This window comes from Mobula birostris, chromosome 14, assembly GCF_030028105.1.
Source record: "Mobula birostris isolate sMobBir1 chromosome 14, sMobBir1.hap1, whole genome shotgun sequence".
Taxonomy (NCBI): Eukaryota; Metazoa; Chordata; class Chondrichthyes; order Myliobatiformes; family Myliobatidae; genus Mobula; species Mobula birostris.
In genome coordinates, this window is record NC_092383.1 from 20,927,501 (window position 1) to 20,942,747 (window position 15,247).

The 15,247-nt window shown below is 39.1% G+C and overlaps 1 protein-coding gene across 1 annotated transcript in view; it reads right to left on the bottom strand.

Moving 5' to 3' along the window:
- ap4e1 (adaptor related protein complex 4 subunit epsilon 1) overlaps nt 1–15,247 on the bottom strand; it is a 69,135-nt gene that overhangs the window by 23,960 nt on the left and 29,928 nt on the right. Inside the window, exons 10-15 of the mRNA XM_072278199.1 lie at nt 14,940–15,049; nt 14,535–14,674; nt 12,876–12,988; nt 12,381–12,499; nt 10,700–11,002; nt 9,875–9,989 (exon numbers count right to left, since the gene is read on the bottom strand). Coding sequence (XP_072134300.1) covers nt 9,875–9,989; nt 10,700–11,002; nt 12,381–12,499; nt 12,876–12,988; nt 14,535–14,674; nt 14,940–15,049 — 900 coding nt within the window. The remainder of the gene's footprint in view (nt 1–9,874; nt 9,990–10,699; nt 11,003–12,380; nt 12,500–12,875; nt 12,989–14,534; nt 14,675–14,939; nt 15,050–15,247) is intronic.

Below are 15,247 nucleotides of genomic sequence, written 5' to 3' on the forward strand. Positions count from 1 at the left end.
ATATGCTGCTACTCCTCACATAATCTTTTGTTCAGCTACTGCTGTGGAAATACACCAACCACACAAATAAAAAATCCTTTCTTACATGGAAATTCAAATTCTGGAACAGATCTTGCACAAAGAGTAGCTGTGGTTTAATGATATCCACATAAACAGTCTCTGGATATTAAATTGTTAATTAAGCTGCATGGAGTAATCAATTCAAGAAAATGTTTAATTCAATTGCCAAAAAAAGGCTTTGTCATAATTGTCATCAAAGGAATTTACTGGATGGAGTGGGATGTGGTTATATGTTAATAAACAATTCCCATGATAAACAGAAATCATGGAGAACCTGGTAAAAAAAAAATAAAATGGATGATTTTGAAATTCAGCTACAGCTTGGCAAGAATGATATTGTGGCCATCTCTGAAACTTGGCTAGAGGATGGCTGCCATTGGGAGCTGAACGTCCAAGGATATACGGTGTATCAGGAAGATAGATTAGTAGGCAGACGGGGTGGCGTGGCACTGTGTATAAGAAATAATATTAAATCATTAGAAAAGAATGACATAAGATCCGGAAGGTGTAGAGTCTCTATGGGTTGAGTTAAGAAATGGCAAGGATAAAAGGACCCTGATGGCAGTTGTATACAGGCCTCCAAACAGCAGCTGGGATGTGGATTACAAATTACAGCAGGAGACAGAAAAGGTGTGTCAGAAGGGCAATGTCATGATAATTGTTGGGGATTTTTTAGCATGAAGATGGATGGGGAAAACCAGGCCAGTACTGGATCTCAAGAGAGAATTTGTAGGATTGTCTAAGGGATGGATTTTTAGAACAACTTGTTGTTGAGCCCACTAGGGGAGCTGCTGTGCTAGATTGGATGTTGTGCATTGATCCAAAGGTGATCAGCTTAAGGTTAAGGAACCCTTGGGGGACAGTGATCACAATACGATTGAGTTCACTTTGAAATTTGAAAAGGAGAAACTAAATTCCAATGTGTCAGTATTTCAGTGGAGTAAAGGAAATTACAATGGCATTACAGGGAAACTGGCGAAGGTTGACTGGAAAGAGACACCAGCAGGAAGGACAACAGAGCAGAAATGGCTGGAGTTTCTGCAAAAAATGAGGGAAGTGCAACACAGATATATTCCAAAGAAGAAATTTTCGAATGGAAGGAGGACATTACTGTGGCTGACCAGTGAAGTCACAGCCAAAGTAAAAGCAAAACAGAGGGCATACAAGGAAGCCAAAGCTAGTGGGAAGATAGAGGATTGGGAAGCTTTTAGGAACTTTCAGAAGGAAACCAGGAAGGAAAAGATGAATTATGAAAGGAAGCTGGCAACTAATATCAAAGAAGTTACTAAAAGCTTTTTTAAAGAGAGTTCAGGGTAAATATAGGAGCAATAGAAAACGGTGCTGGAGATATTGTAATGAGAAGCACAGAGAAGGCAGAGGAATTGAATACGTATTTTGCATCAGTCTTCACAGTGGAAGACATCTGCAGTATACCGGTCATTCAAGAGCGTCAGGGAAGTGAAGTATGCAGACATCCCACCTCTCCCGGAAGTTCCGGGAGTCTCCCGCAAATTAATAGTGGCTCCTTGATGCCCGCAAATTATACACAATGTCCCAGAAATTGATTTTTTTTGAGAGTGAGCGTGAGAGAGCGCAAGAGCAAGAAAGCAAATGCAAGAGAGCAAGAAAGCAAGCGAGAAAGAGTGAGAGCAAGAAAGCATGCGCAAGAGAGCGAGAGCAAGAGTGAGAAAGCAAACGTGAGAGAGCGACAGAGAGCACGAGAGAAAGCAAGCGCGAGAACAAGAGCGAGAAAGCCAGCACGAGTGAGAGCATCCACAAGCGAGAGAGTTCCAAAAAAAGTCAGAGTGGCAGAGTGTTCCAAAAAAAAATATAAGACGTACATCACCCCAGACACTAAAGCGTACCCCTGCCTAATAGGGGTCAAAAATAACGACAGTGTTGCTCGCTGCACCGTTTGCAACAGTGACTTTTCTATTGCCCATGGTGGGTTAAGACTGTAAAGGACATGTTGAAATGAGTTTAACAGGTGACATTCGTTCATTTGCATAGCTAACGTTATTTAAACTAGCTGGCTAGCTGCTAAGGAGCTACTCTATTGCAGACATCCCACCTCTCCCGGAAGTCTCCCGCAAACTGATGGTGCTACCTCCCTGAAATGAGTTTTTGCAGGGTGGGATGTCTGAGTAAGTTCAGTGAAAATTATGACTGAGAAGGTGCTCAGGAAGCTTAATAGTCTGAAGGGTGGATAAATCTCCTGGACCTGATGAAATGCACCCTCAGGTTCTGAAGGAAGTAGCTGGGGAGATTGTGTAGGCATAGCAATGATCTTTCAAGAATCGATAGATTCTGGTATTGTACTGGATGACTGGAAAATTGCAAATGTTACCCTGCTATTTAAGAAGGGTGGGAGGCTGCAGAAAGGAAAATATAGACCTGTTAGCCTGACATCAGTGGTTGGGAAGTTGTTGGAATCGATTGTTCGGGATGAGATTATGGAGTACCTAGAGGCACATGACAAGATGGGCCAAAGCCAGCATGGTTTCCTGAAAGGAAAATGCTGCCTGACTAACCTACTGCCATTTTTTGAGAAAATTACAAGCAGGGTAGACAAAGGAGTTGTAGTAGATGTGATGTATTTTCAGAAGGCCTTTGACAAGGTGCTGCACATGATGCTGTTTAGCAAGATAAAAGCCCATGAAATTACAGGGGAGTTACTAGCATGGGTGGAGCATTAGCTGATCTGCAGAAAACAGAGAGTGGGAATAAACTGATCCTATTCTGTCTGGCTGCCGGTTACCGGTGAACTTCCACAGGGGTCGGTGTTGGAACAGCTTCTTTTTACAATGTATGTCAATGATTTGGACTATGGGATTAATGGATTTGTGGCTAAATTTGCCGATGATACAAAGATAGGTGGACGAGCGGGTCGTGTTGAGCAAACAGAGAGCCTGCAGAGAGACTTAGATAGTTTAGGGGAATCAGCAAAGAAGTGGCAAATGAAATACAATGTTGGAAAGTGTACGCTCATGCACTTTGGTGGAAGAAATAAACGGGCAGACTATTATTTAGATGGGGAGAGAATTCAAAATCCAGAGATGCAAAGTCCCTGTGCAGGATACCCTAAAGGTTAACCTCCAGGTTGAGTCGGTGGTGAAGAAGGTGAATGCAATGTTGGCATTCATTTCTAGAGGTATAGAATGTAAGAGCAGGGATGTGATATTGTTCTTTTTCAATCTTTTTATTAAGTTTCAAAATTAATAAACATAATAATAATGATACAAAGAGATCAGGATTACATTAATAACGGTTAACATGTACAAGCACAGATTCCAAGTAACAAATGTAGTTTAGCCCCCCAATGTCTTAGTAACTAACCATGAAAAAGAGATTAAAAGTACGCAAGAGCGTGAGAGTGTGTGTTTGTTTTATAGCGGGGGTGTGTTTATGTCTCAGCTGTCATGAGGGAAGAAACCTCAAAAGATAAATGGACTGATTAATGACAAATGCAACAGATGCAGATAAGAAAGGAATGTAATTATGAGATGGAACAACCTCAAAGGCATGAAATTGATGAATTACTGGACTTTGTAAGCATCTAAAAATAGCTTGTTTTGAGCTGTAAGACTGAAGCTACTTTCCAATGGAGGTAGACTTTCTCTTGCAATAATAAATGTGCTTATAATTCGATCCACTATGAATTTGTTGTAGTTCGTTAGTGTGTATTAGAAAGTATAACTGAATGGTACATGACACTTTGTAAATATAGCAGAAAGAGAATGCTCTCACTTACCAGCGATTCATCTTGAACTTAAAGCCTGCTACAATATGAAATATCCCAGAATTGGGTGATAGTGACCATGTGCTCAGCCTCATTAATCTTATCACTTATAACGTGAAATTATAATCACACTGCACATTAGTGACAAAAGGCAATCAAGGCTGGTACAATATATTGTCAAAGGTACAATTAAATTGATATAAGTGGCTTGCTGAGTGGTTAAATTTCCAGTGATAATGACTTCAATTTTAAATGGATAAGTCCAGTACAAGCAGACCTCAAAGGGAAAATTGCAGAGATTTATAATACATGCATTTGTCCCATAAGCCTACTGCAGCCTGTGTGGGAGTGGGGAGTCAGCAGTAAAATATGTCCTGGTATCTAAATGAAAGGAGACCTTTACCCACAATGAGGGAAGATGATTCTGATAACCAATGAGGAATGCAGTGCAGGTCATAGCAAGGTATGTCCAAGTAATTTTCACTGCATGAAGTTCACCTTGCTGGCCTATACTGCCACGTTCCTACTCCAGTAATTATCTGCTCAATCTCCTACCATCCGGCAGGAGATACATAAACCTCTCTGCACAGACATCCAGACAGAAAAACAGCTTTTCCCCCGGGCCTGTTGTGAAACTGAACAATGCCCCACTTTAGAGTTGCTTGTTTTAAATTCTGTTGTAACTTAGCTGTCACTCTAGTAACTCAGATGTTATTTTAAATTTAGTCATTGTGCTTTTAGTAATTGAACTGCCCGTATGCCGTTTTGCCCTGAATGGAGAAACCCTGCAATCTCGTTGTTCTCAGCAATGACAAGGAAGGTATAACTAACTCTCATGATGCCAGCTCTCACAGTCTGATGGTGAAGCTGGTTCTGTTCCAGTGCTCACACCACTCAGACCTTCTGCTTTTATCATACCTGTCATCCGCCTGCTGAAAAGAGTTGTTTAATAAGGATAAATCTCAGGAAAGCAACCAAACCACCCAATTCAAACAGCACCCAATCTGCCCAGTTTCATACAACAGGCCAGGGATTTTTTTTTGGAAGGAGGCGTGATGTGAAAGTGTCAATTGCACTTAAAATAGGAGCTACTATTGTAACAAATTTTAGAGGTAATTTCTTATTGATCTATTACTTCAAAAATAAGCAACAATAATAGTCTTATTTTATATCCTCCATATTAAACAGTTCACTTGGAAATTTTAAGCACTGCTCAATCCCATTCTTTCTCAGTACTTTAATAAATGCTTTAGAAGTCAGATTTACCTTTAAACAGAGTTATTTGCCTAGGTGTCATTATGCACTTGTATTTAATAATTCTTGAGAACAGCATATTTAAATAAATATGGGGCAGCATGGTAGTGTAGCGGTTAGCACAACACTTTGCAGTACCAGCGGAGCAACCCGGGTTCAATTCCTGCCACTGTCTGTAAAGACCCCATGACCACATGGATCTCCTCTAGGTGCCCCAGTTTCCTCCCACAATCCACAGACATACCAGTTGGTAAGTTAACTGGTCATTGTAAATTGCCCTGCACTTAGGCTTGGGTTGCTGGGCAAGATGACTTGAAGGGACGGAAGGGCCTATTTCACGCTGTATCTCAATAAAAATTTTTAAAAATCTTAATTAGAAACTATAAAGATAAACAATAAAGCATCCAGGAATATAAATAGCCTTCACAATTTGGTTCTGATTAAATAAAGTTTTTAAACAGGCATTAGTATTGATTTGGTATTGTTTGAGCTTCAGTTGTAATTCAATATGCTACGTCTAATATAATTACTTCATTAAAAAGGCCTCAACTTAGTTTTAACAGCAACCGTTTTAGCCAGATACATATGGTTACTCCATATCCAGGATGGATAGGAGTTTCTGACGTGATCTTATCAGTGCATTTCCAATTCAATGAGGATTTTGAACTTGGTTCTGAGTAGTGAGCCAGGTGAAGTGTTAGTGGGAAAACATCCAGGAAACAATGCTCATGATGTAAGGAAAATGGCAATGGAAAAAGACACCAACTCCAAGATAAAATTAGTCAAATAGAGAAGGGCTAATGTCAATCAGATGAGAACAGACCTGGTCTAAATAAACTGGAATTAGAAACTCACTAGGAAAAAGCATGGGAAACATTTAAGATGGGGTTTCAGCAATAGAAATGATAGTCCCAAGAGGAAATGGGAAGGGAAATTAAAAGAAATGTCTTTACTTCAAGAGGTACTATCATTACATAAAATATACCAAAGAGAGAGTACAGAAGGTGAAACAGCTGAAAAAAAGAGGTTATAATATATATCAGGTTTTAAACAAAGAAAATACTAAGCTGATTATGAAATGCTGAGAGATGTTACAAGGAAAGGAAATGAGATTGAGAGGGAAGAGGTTTAGTAAAGACTGACGGCAAGATTAAAAGGGAACCAGGAAAAAAAATTTATGTTATGTGAACAGGAAGAATGTTGAAGGAAAGACCATAAAGGAATATAAGGAATAGGAGCAGGAGTAGACCCAATGGACCATCAAGCCTGTTCCACCATTCAATAAGATCATTGATTCAGATCCCCCATCTCCTTTTTCTCCTAAATTAATCTTTAATTACTCTGCTATGTAAAAATCCATCTGTGCCTTGAACACGTTTAACAAGGGAGCCTCTACTATTTGGTTCCTGGGCAGAGAGTTCCACAGATTCAATATTCTCAGGGAAAAGCAGTCTCTCCTGATCTCCGTAGTCACAGAGCCATAGAACACTACAGCACAGTTGTAAACCGGCCCTTCAGCCCATCTAGTCTGTGCCAAAACATTAATCTGACCAGTCACATCAAATTGCACCTGGACTATAGACCTCCATACCCCTCCAAACAAAGTACCTATTTAAATTTCTCTTAAATATTGAAAGCAAACCCACATCCACCACTTGCACGGGCAGCTCGTACACACTCTAACCACCTAGAATGCAGCTCCCTCCTCATGCCCCTTTAAACATTTCACTTTTCACCCTTAACCTCTAGTTGCGCTCAACCAACTTCAATGGAAAAAGCCTGCTTGCATTTACCCCATCTTTACCCCTCATAATTTTGTATACCTCTATTAAGTCTCCTCTCAATCTTCTACGTTCTATGGAATAAAGTTCTAACCTATTCAACCTTTCCCTATAACTCAGCTCATCAAGTCCCGGAAACATCCTTGTAAATTTTCCCCACACACTTTCAATTTTATTTACATCTTTCCTGTAGGTAGGTGACCGAAACTGCACACAATACTCCAAATTAGGCTTCACCAATGACTGATACATTTTCAACATAACACCCCAACTCCTGTACTCAATACATTGATTTATGAAGGCCAAAATGCCAAAAGCTTTCTTTGCGACCCTATCTACCACTTTCAAGGAATTATGGATCCGTATTCTCCAATTCCTCTATTAAACCGTACTCCTCAGTGCCCTACCACTCACCATGTAAGACCCACCCTGATTAGTCCGACCAAAGTGCAACATCTCACACTTGTCTGCATTAAATTGCATCTGCCAATTTTCACCCCATTTTCCCAGCTGGTCCAGATCTCTCTGCAGGCTTTGATAGTCTTCCTCACTGTCCACTACACCCTTAACCTTGGTGTCATCCACAAATTTGCTGATCCAGTTTATCACATCATCCAGATCATTGATATAGATAACAAACAACAATGGATTCACCACCAATCCTTGCTGCACACCACTAGTCACAGGCCTGCAGTCAGAGAGGCAAACATCTACTACCACTGCCTGGCGTCTCCCACAAAGCCAACGTTTAAATCCAATTTACTATCATCTTGAATACAAAGCAACTGGATCTTCTTGACAAACCTATGTGGGACCCAGTCAAAGGCCTTGTTAAAATCCATGTGCACATCCACTGCTCTGCCTTCATCAGCTTCCTCGAAAAATTCTGTAAGATTGGTTAGACACAACTTACCACTCACAAAGCCATGTTGACTATCCCTAATCAGTGTCTGTCTATCCAAAACTTGTATATCTGGTCCCTTAGAATGCCTTCCAATAACTTTCCTACTACCAATGTCAGGCTCACTGGCCTATAATTTCCTGGCTTATTCTTAGAGCTTTTCCTAAACAACAGAACAACATCAGCCATCATCCAATCCACTCACACCTTACCCATGGCCAAGGATGCTTTAAACATCTCTTCTATGACCCCTGCAATTTCTGCACTAGCCTCCCACAGCAGGAAACACTTTGTCAGGCCCCGGGGATTTATCCACCCTAATTTGCCTCAAGACAGCAAATACTTTCTCTGCAATCTATATAAGGTCCATGATCTCATTGCTACACTTCCTCACATTTATAGACTCTGTGTCCACCTCCTAAGTAAATAAAGATGCAAAAAGTCCACGAGATCTCCCTCATCTCTTTCGGCTTCATGCCTAGATAACCACTCTGATCTTCCAAAGACCAATTTTGTACCTTGCTATCCTTTTGCTCTTGGTATGTCTGTAGGATTCTCCTTCACCTTGTCTGCTGAAGCAATCTCATGTTTTCATCTAGTCCTCCTAATTTCCTAAAGTGTTCTCTTGCATTTCTTATACTCAAGTACCTTATTTGTTCCTATCTGCCTATGCGTGCTATGTACCATCTCCTTCTTCGTAATCAAGTCTTCAATATTTCTCAAAACAAAACAGGTTCCCTAAACCTGTTATCCTCATCTTTTATTCTGATAGGAACATACAAACTCTGTACCCTCAAAATTTCACTTTTGAAGGCCACTCACTCAGAAAGTACACCTTTGCCAAAAAACAACCTGTCTCAAACTACACTTGCCAGATCCTTTCTGACACCATCAAAATTGGTCTTTCTCCAATTAAGAATCTCAACCAGAGGACCAGACCTATCTTTTTCCATAATTACCTTGAAACTAATGGCATTATGATCACTAAATGCAAAATGTTTCCCTACACAAGTTTCTGCCACCTGTCCTGTCTCATTCTCAAATAGGAGGCCTAGAACCACACTCCTTCTATTGGGACTTTTATGTATTAATTAAAGAAGCTTTCCCGAAGACATTCCACAAACTTTTTCCCATCCAGCCCTTTTACGGTCTAGGAGTCCCAGTCAATATGTAGAAAGTTAAGACCACCTATATCATAACCTTATTTTTCTTATCTGTGATTTCTCTACAAATGTGCTTCTCTAAATCCTACAGACTGTTGGATGGTCTACAATAACATCTTTCTCCACAACCACTCCACTACCTGTTCTGGCAGTCTGGTTCCCATCCCCCTGAAACTCTAGTTTAAACCCCACCACCCCCATGCAGCATTATCAAACCTTCCCATTACGATATTAGTCCCCCTACAGCTCAGTTGCAAACCCTTCCTTCTGAACAGGTCCCACCTTAAGCAAGGGAGGTGCTGCTGCTGAAACCTCAGTATAAGAAAGTATACTTGAGATTCAGGATGGTCTAAAATTGATAAATTGGGACAAGAAAAGCTAGATATGCTTAAAATAGATAGGGCACCTGGCCCAGATGAGATGCATCCTAGGCAAGGGAGAAAATTGCAGAGACTTTCTATAACAACCTTTAAAATTAGATTAAGAATAAAATTAGCTTTATTTGTTACTTATACATTGAAACATACAGTGAAATGTGTCATTATGTCAACGAGCAAAGCAGTCCGAGGATATGCTGGGCATAGCTTGCAAATATCACCATGCTTGTAGCACCAACATAGCATGCCCACAACCTACTAACCCTAACCTATACATCTTTGGAAAGTGGGAGGAGCCGAGCACCCAGAGGAGGTCCACACATTCACGAGGAGAATATACGAACTCCTTACAGATTGGGGGGGGGGGGGGGGGAATAAACCCGATCGCTGGCACCGCAGAGCACTGTTAACGGCTGCACTATCATGCTGCCTGTGTTAGATTCACAAATGAATTATTGGGCAACTCCAAGAGCTTGGAAATTCATTTTGAATACAACTTCAACACAAGGTCACTTCTCCGATGAACAGTGAATTACTGTTTTAATTCTACTATCTTAAAAAGCCTTTGTAAAGTGAAACAATGTGATTTTTCCATCTACCTTTTACTTGGGACAACTTCTCTTCTTGCCTTTGATGATGTGGCTTATATGGTGCAGCTCCACGACCCAAGGCATCGGCAACAAACCCATCAAGAAAAGAGAGTGAAGCATCGACCTAAGCAAGGACACAAGCATGCTTTTGATATTTTTAACCATTTACAAATACTTTTGCAATTTAAGTTGAAAACAATAGAGCACAAGTTTATCTCTTCACAAAGCCTGTGTTGGCAGGCTGTTTAATGTTACCCCAGATGACTTCATTTGATATTCATTTTCAATAGTAAGATAATAACCATAGGAACTCAGATAATTTTCTCTCATCCCTTGCCCAGAGGTTAGAATCTGCATTGCAAGAGATTCTACCTTCAGATGTGACATTAAACCAAAGCCAATTCTGTCTGATTTCCAAGGACCCTCTCTTCCTAAAAAGGTCCATCAAGTTCTCCAGACAGGCTTGGCTCTCATCAAATCACCATGATGTTGTATGAAAATTGTCTGTCATATTAGCCTATATAATAACAAATGTACTTCACAACTAATGTATAGAGGCTAGTCATTTTGAAACATCTTTGAGTAGGAAGTCACTTCATTAATACAAGCTTTTTATTCCCAATGTAAAGCCCAACTGGGTTCAATTAACTACAGTACATCACTATTTTGTTCAGAACTATACCAATAATGTCATCTTCCAAATGAGTTATCCAGAAAACAATACATTATTTCAGACAAAATCCTAGATTTCACAAATCAGACCATGCTCAGGGGTTTTTAGCCTAAACATTCAGTTTTAGCCCTGCATCAAAATATTTACCGCAACAGACTCACCATTATATCATCACAACTTGCATTCAGTGGTAAAACTGCGCTCATTATCTCTCTGTTCTCGATAAGCTGCCCCAACTCAAAACAAGATTGTCTCAAACAAGGTTCTGTTGAGTTTCCAAAACTTCGCACGATTTCAGGTAATGCTTCGACATTCAGTGTTAGATGAGAGAGCTTGGTAATTGCACTCAGAATCCAAGCTTTTGTTTCTAAATTTGCAGCACAATTCCCAAGTAAACAGTCTAATTTCTGTATGACGTCTTCTGGTTTTGTTTCTGTTTTGAGGTAGGAATATTCTCCCAGTGCCTGAAAAACACAGCATAAGGAAATATTTCATTCATTACAATCATTATTTTCACAGTTTTTTTTTCTTATTTTTGGCTTGCAGACATCTCATCACATATTCAGATCACAACCCAGTAATCTACTTAAAACCAACAACTTGTACCTCATCACAAAACATAGACTAGTATGTACAATGTTGTTGACTTGATATAATAGCATTTATGTAATAGTGCCAAAACAGTTCAGTGTGATTGACAAGGAATGTGCACTTTATTACTAGTTGATAAAGGGTTGTGAAAATTAAATAAAATTCATGAAAACAATGTTTAAAACAATTAGTAGCTGAACTATAAAATCCAGAAAGGTCTCATGTAATCTGTACTGAGTCGGTCAATCTTGGGCACAGCAATGGTACATGAGCTACAAGTGAAATCAGTATCTCTGGGAAAAATATGGGCCAAAATGGCTAACTTTTCTGCTGTGTGTTATCAAACATCAGGTATGGATGAGCAAATGCTGAAAATTTGAAATAAAAACAGAAAATACTGGAAATTTTGACTTATCCTGTCACAGTCCTACACATTCAACCCTTTGTACACCACATTCCTCCCTCATCTTCTGTCCTAATGGTAATTAATTTGCATCTCTCTTTCTCAGTTCTGACAAAGGATTGCAGATCCAAAACATGGCATGTTAACTCCTGTTCCTTCCACAGCTACTGCCTCATTTGCTAAACTTTTCAGCATTTTATTCATGTTCTTTACAATCTTATAATCAGTGTCTTTGGTAGAATGGTCACTTGCTTAAAATATTATATTTATTACTCCTTACATCTATAGCATTTTCTACTTCTCATGAATGACACAGACTTGAATAGGTTTGGTAGAAAAAGAATGCCAGTTTGATATATGCACAGCTTTCTTTAGATGAGTGTGTAACATTGAGAGAATGAGTATTGGAGGGATATTGACTGAATGCAGGAGACTGGGAAGGGCTGAGTGGACACTGTGGTCAGCATGAATTGGTTGGGCCAAAGGGCTTCTATCCTTGCTGGATTGCTCTAGGACTTGGAAAATTATTACTTCACCTTCCATTTTGCAGTATATTTGTTTACATTTGAGATTTCTAGCATCGACAGCATTTGTATTTGGCGGGACCTTTATTGCTATCATGAGGTAGAACTTAACCTCGCAAATGATCCACTGACATTACGATTAGAATCATAGGATGACATCAGTCCATGCAAAGCCAGCATTTCTTTCTTTGCCACGTATACACATTGATATCCAGCTGTAACCAGTTCTGCTTCCGATGAATTTTACAGCATGACTTTAACTGAACAACCCTTACTCTGTTCAATTACAAATCTCACTCCATTTCTTTTACTTATTAATCTTACCCAGCTCATAACCTGTAGGAATCTCTGAGGATATTGTACATTGGGCTTTTCCAAAAGGGCAAGATAGGAATTCACTGCATAAAGCCTCAACTGTTTGTCTTCCTCTTCGTCATCAAATCCTGGAGGTCAAAAAGTACATTACATTTTAAATATCAAAACTAAGCTGCAAATATATCTAAAAAATTTATCTTCCAAAGTCACCTTTGGAAAAGATGCAATCTAGGTGTCTAAATGATATCACTGAATGACATGCATCCGATGAAGAATCCTATTGCACCTACAGAAGCAAACTAATAAAGCAGAGCTGCAAGACTAATGCCTTCATCAGAATGATGATAATTGTGCATCAGGAATAAAAAAAACAGCACAATAAAAGTTATCTCCACTTTATTATACATGTGACATTTACAAGGAGTGTTGCGTCATTTAGAAACATACCTTGTTGGTTTAACACTTTCTACTACTGAATTTCAATAATATTTGCTGTTCTTTTACCTTCAGCCAGTAGTCGTAAGAAGTTATTCGGGATGTCTGGTTGTATCATATCTCCACCCACTGAAAATACTGTATTCATGGTTTGAATAAACCACTCATTACTGGGAGCATATGTTTGTGGGTTGTCAAGGACAAAACAATCTGTTGGACATCTGTTTTTCTTTAGAGGTGGAGGGCAGAAATTGGGAGAGGCATTTCAATATAAAATTGCCGTGAATGATGCAGGAAAGAAAATCATTCTGTAAGACGTTATTAAAATGCAAATCTGAAATTAGTATTTTCATTGCTTTTTTTTTGAAACAAAATGATAGATTAGTGCCCACGTATTATTTTCAGCATTTTCTTTTGCAAACGTTAGTGAGTGATGCAACTGCAGCACTGTACCCTAGCGCCAGGGCTTACATGGATGCAGGAACAACTCCCGTTTTGATGCTTGGATACTCTGATTAAAGTATCAGCTGAGCTGCATTTTCAATGTCTGCCGAAAAAGGGGAGAAACCCGAAAGAAAATCTACTTATATCTAATGTCTTCAATCATTCTACAAACTATCATTTCATTGTGATTTATGATATTCCATACCCTTATCAGCAATCCAAACTGCAAAGTGTCATACAAACTTTCACTTTCTTTAATGTACTGTATAATGTAGCTATCAAGGACAGAAATGTATACAAGTTTTTCCAGAGTTACTTGAAAATTTAAAACAAAGGACTTATTTCTCCGGTCTGTATTTTCCCTCCATCCAGTGTTCAAACATTATTTATGTGTAAATAAGATACAGAGAAACTAAGCTGAAACTACTGCAGCCCACTCTATCGTAGATGAAACTTCACACTGCCAATACAGAAAACTCACGACTGCACACCCTGCAAAATTATAGAAGAATGCAAGTTAAAGAAATTACTAGATTATTTTCTCACCTTAAACTCACTCAGAACATCCAAATAAACATCTTGTGCCAGTGCCTTATTATTCAGATGATTTTGCTGTTTATTCAAAGTTCAAAGCTCAAAGTAAATTGATTATCAAAGTACATATATGTCACCACATACAACCCTGAGATTTCAGTTACCTGTTTTCTAACATATGGGAATACTTAAGTCACAGTTAAACATTTCCAACAGAATAATTAATAACATTTTCAATCAGTGCCAGTGTATCTATGATAGATAGATGGTTGCCAGACACAAATGCTCCGGATGGCTCTTGACATGAGTTGGCAACAGCACATGACGAACGTTGAGTTCTATGACGACCTACCGATGCTCACCACTAAAATCTAGGCGAGAAGACTACAACTAGCAGGGCACTGTCTACGCCACCTCGAGCTACCTGCTAGCCTAGTCATCACATGGGAGCCCAAGCATGAGAGGATGAACTCTGTGCGCCCTCCAAAGACTATGGTCAACACGCTCCTAGAAGACACTGGCGCGACTAATGTAGATGAACTGAACACACTGATGAGGGAAAGGGAGAAGTGGAGAGTCCGTCATCATGCCTGACACCAGCCCCCTAGGTCTGAGTCGACGTAGTAGTAGTAGCCAGTGTATTTCACAACACAATCTATAATTTCAACTTCGGCATTTCATTCCAATTATGATGAAAAAAATAATCAATGCCCATTTGCACAAACGCACACATTAAATCGTAAAGGATATTTTTCAGCAAGCTCTGCTATTTTGCCAACTAAATTGATGGTGATGTATTCGTCTTTGCTTTGTCTCAAATAGTCCAGCAGTTTCTGCACAATAACAGCTACATTCTGTGCATTAGTGATTCGGTACAGCAGTTCTAGTGTCTGCGGAGAGAGTAAAATAGTCAGAACAAAAGGATGAAATGAGGAGAACTGTCCAATCATATACGGAAGAATTGACTATCCTTACGTGCATTTTCCACTCACCAGAATCCACCTTTGAAGCCAAATTAAATTAATTTAGAGAAAAAAAACAAGAACAGTAAAACTACCTACTAGTAAAGGTTGAATAAACCTTCAATGTTTGAATATTAACAACTATCATTTTATTTGGCTTATCATGCAAAAAGTCCACGTCAAAACAACTCACCTCTTTCTTTATAATTGGGTCAGGGTGATCTAAACACTCAATTATTGTCAATTGGTGTTGAAGAACCAGATTTAAATCTTGCTGGATTACATATGTGATTGCTTTTAATCCTGAAATATTGAAATGAAGAGGTTCACTTTTCAATAGAAATAGTACAATACAAAATAGTAAAATACATGAGATTGGAAGATATATTTCAAATAAAATTGTACTGAAAGTACAATTTTATGAAATGTGAAAGTATTCTGGAAAATATTAAAATGCAAAGCAGAAAACACTATTTCTATTACAATCTGAAATTAGTATTT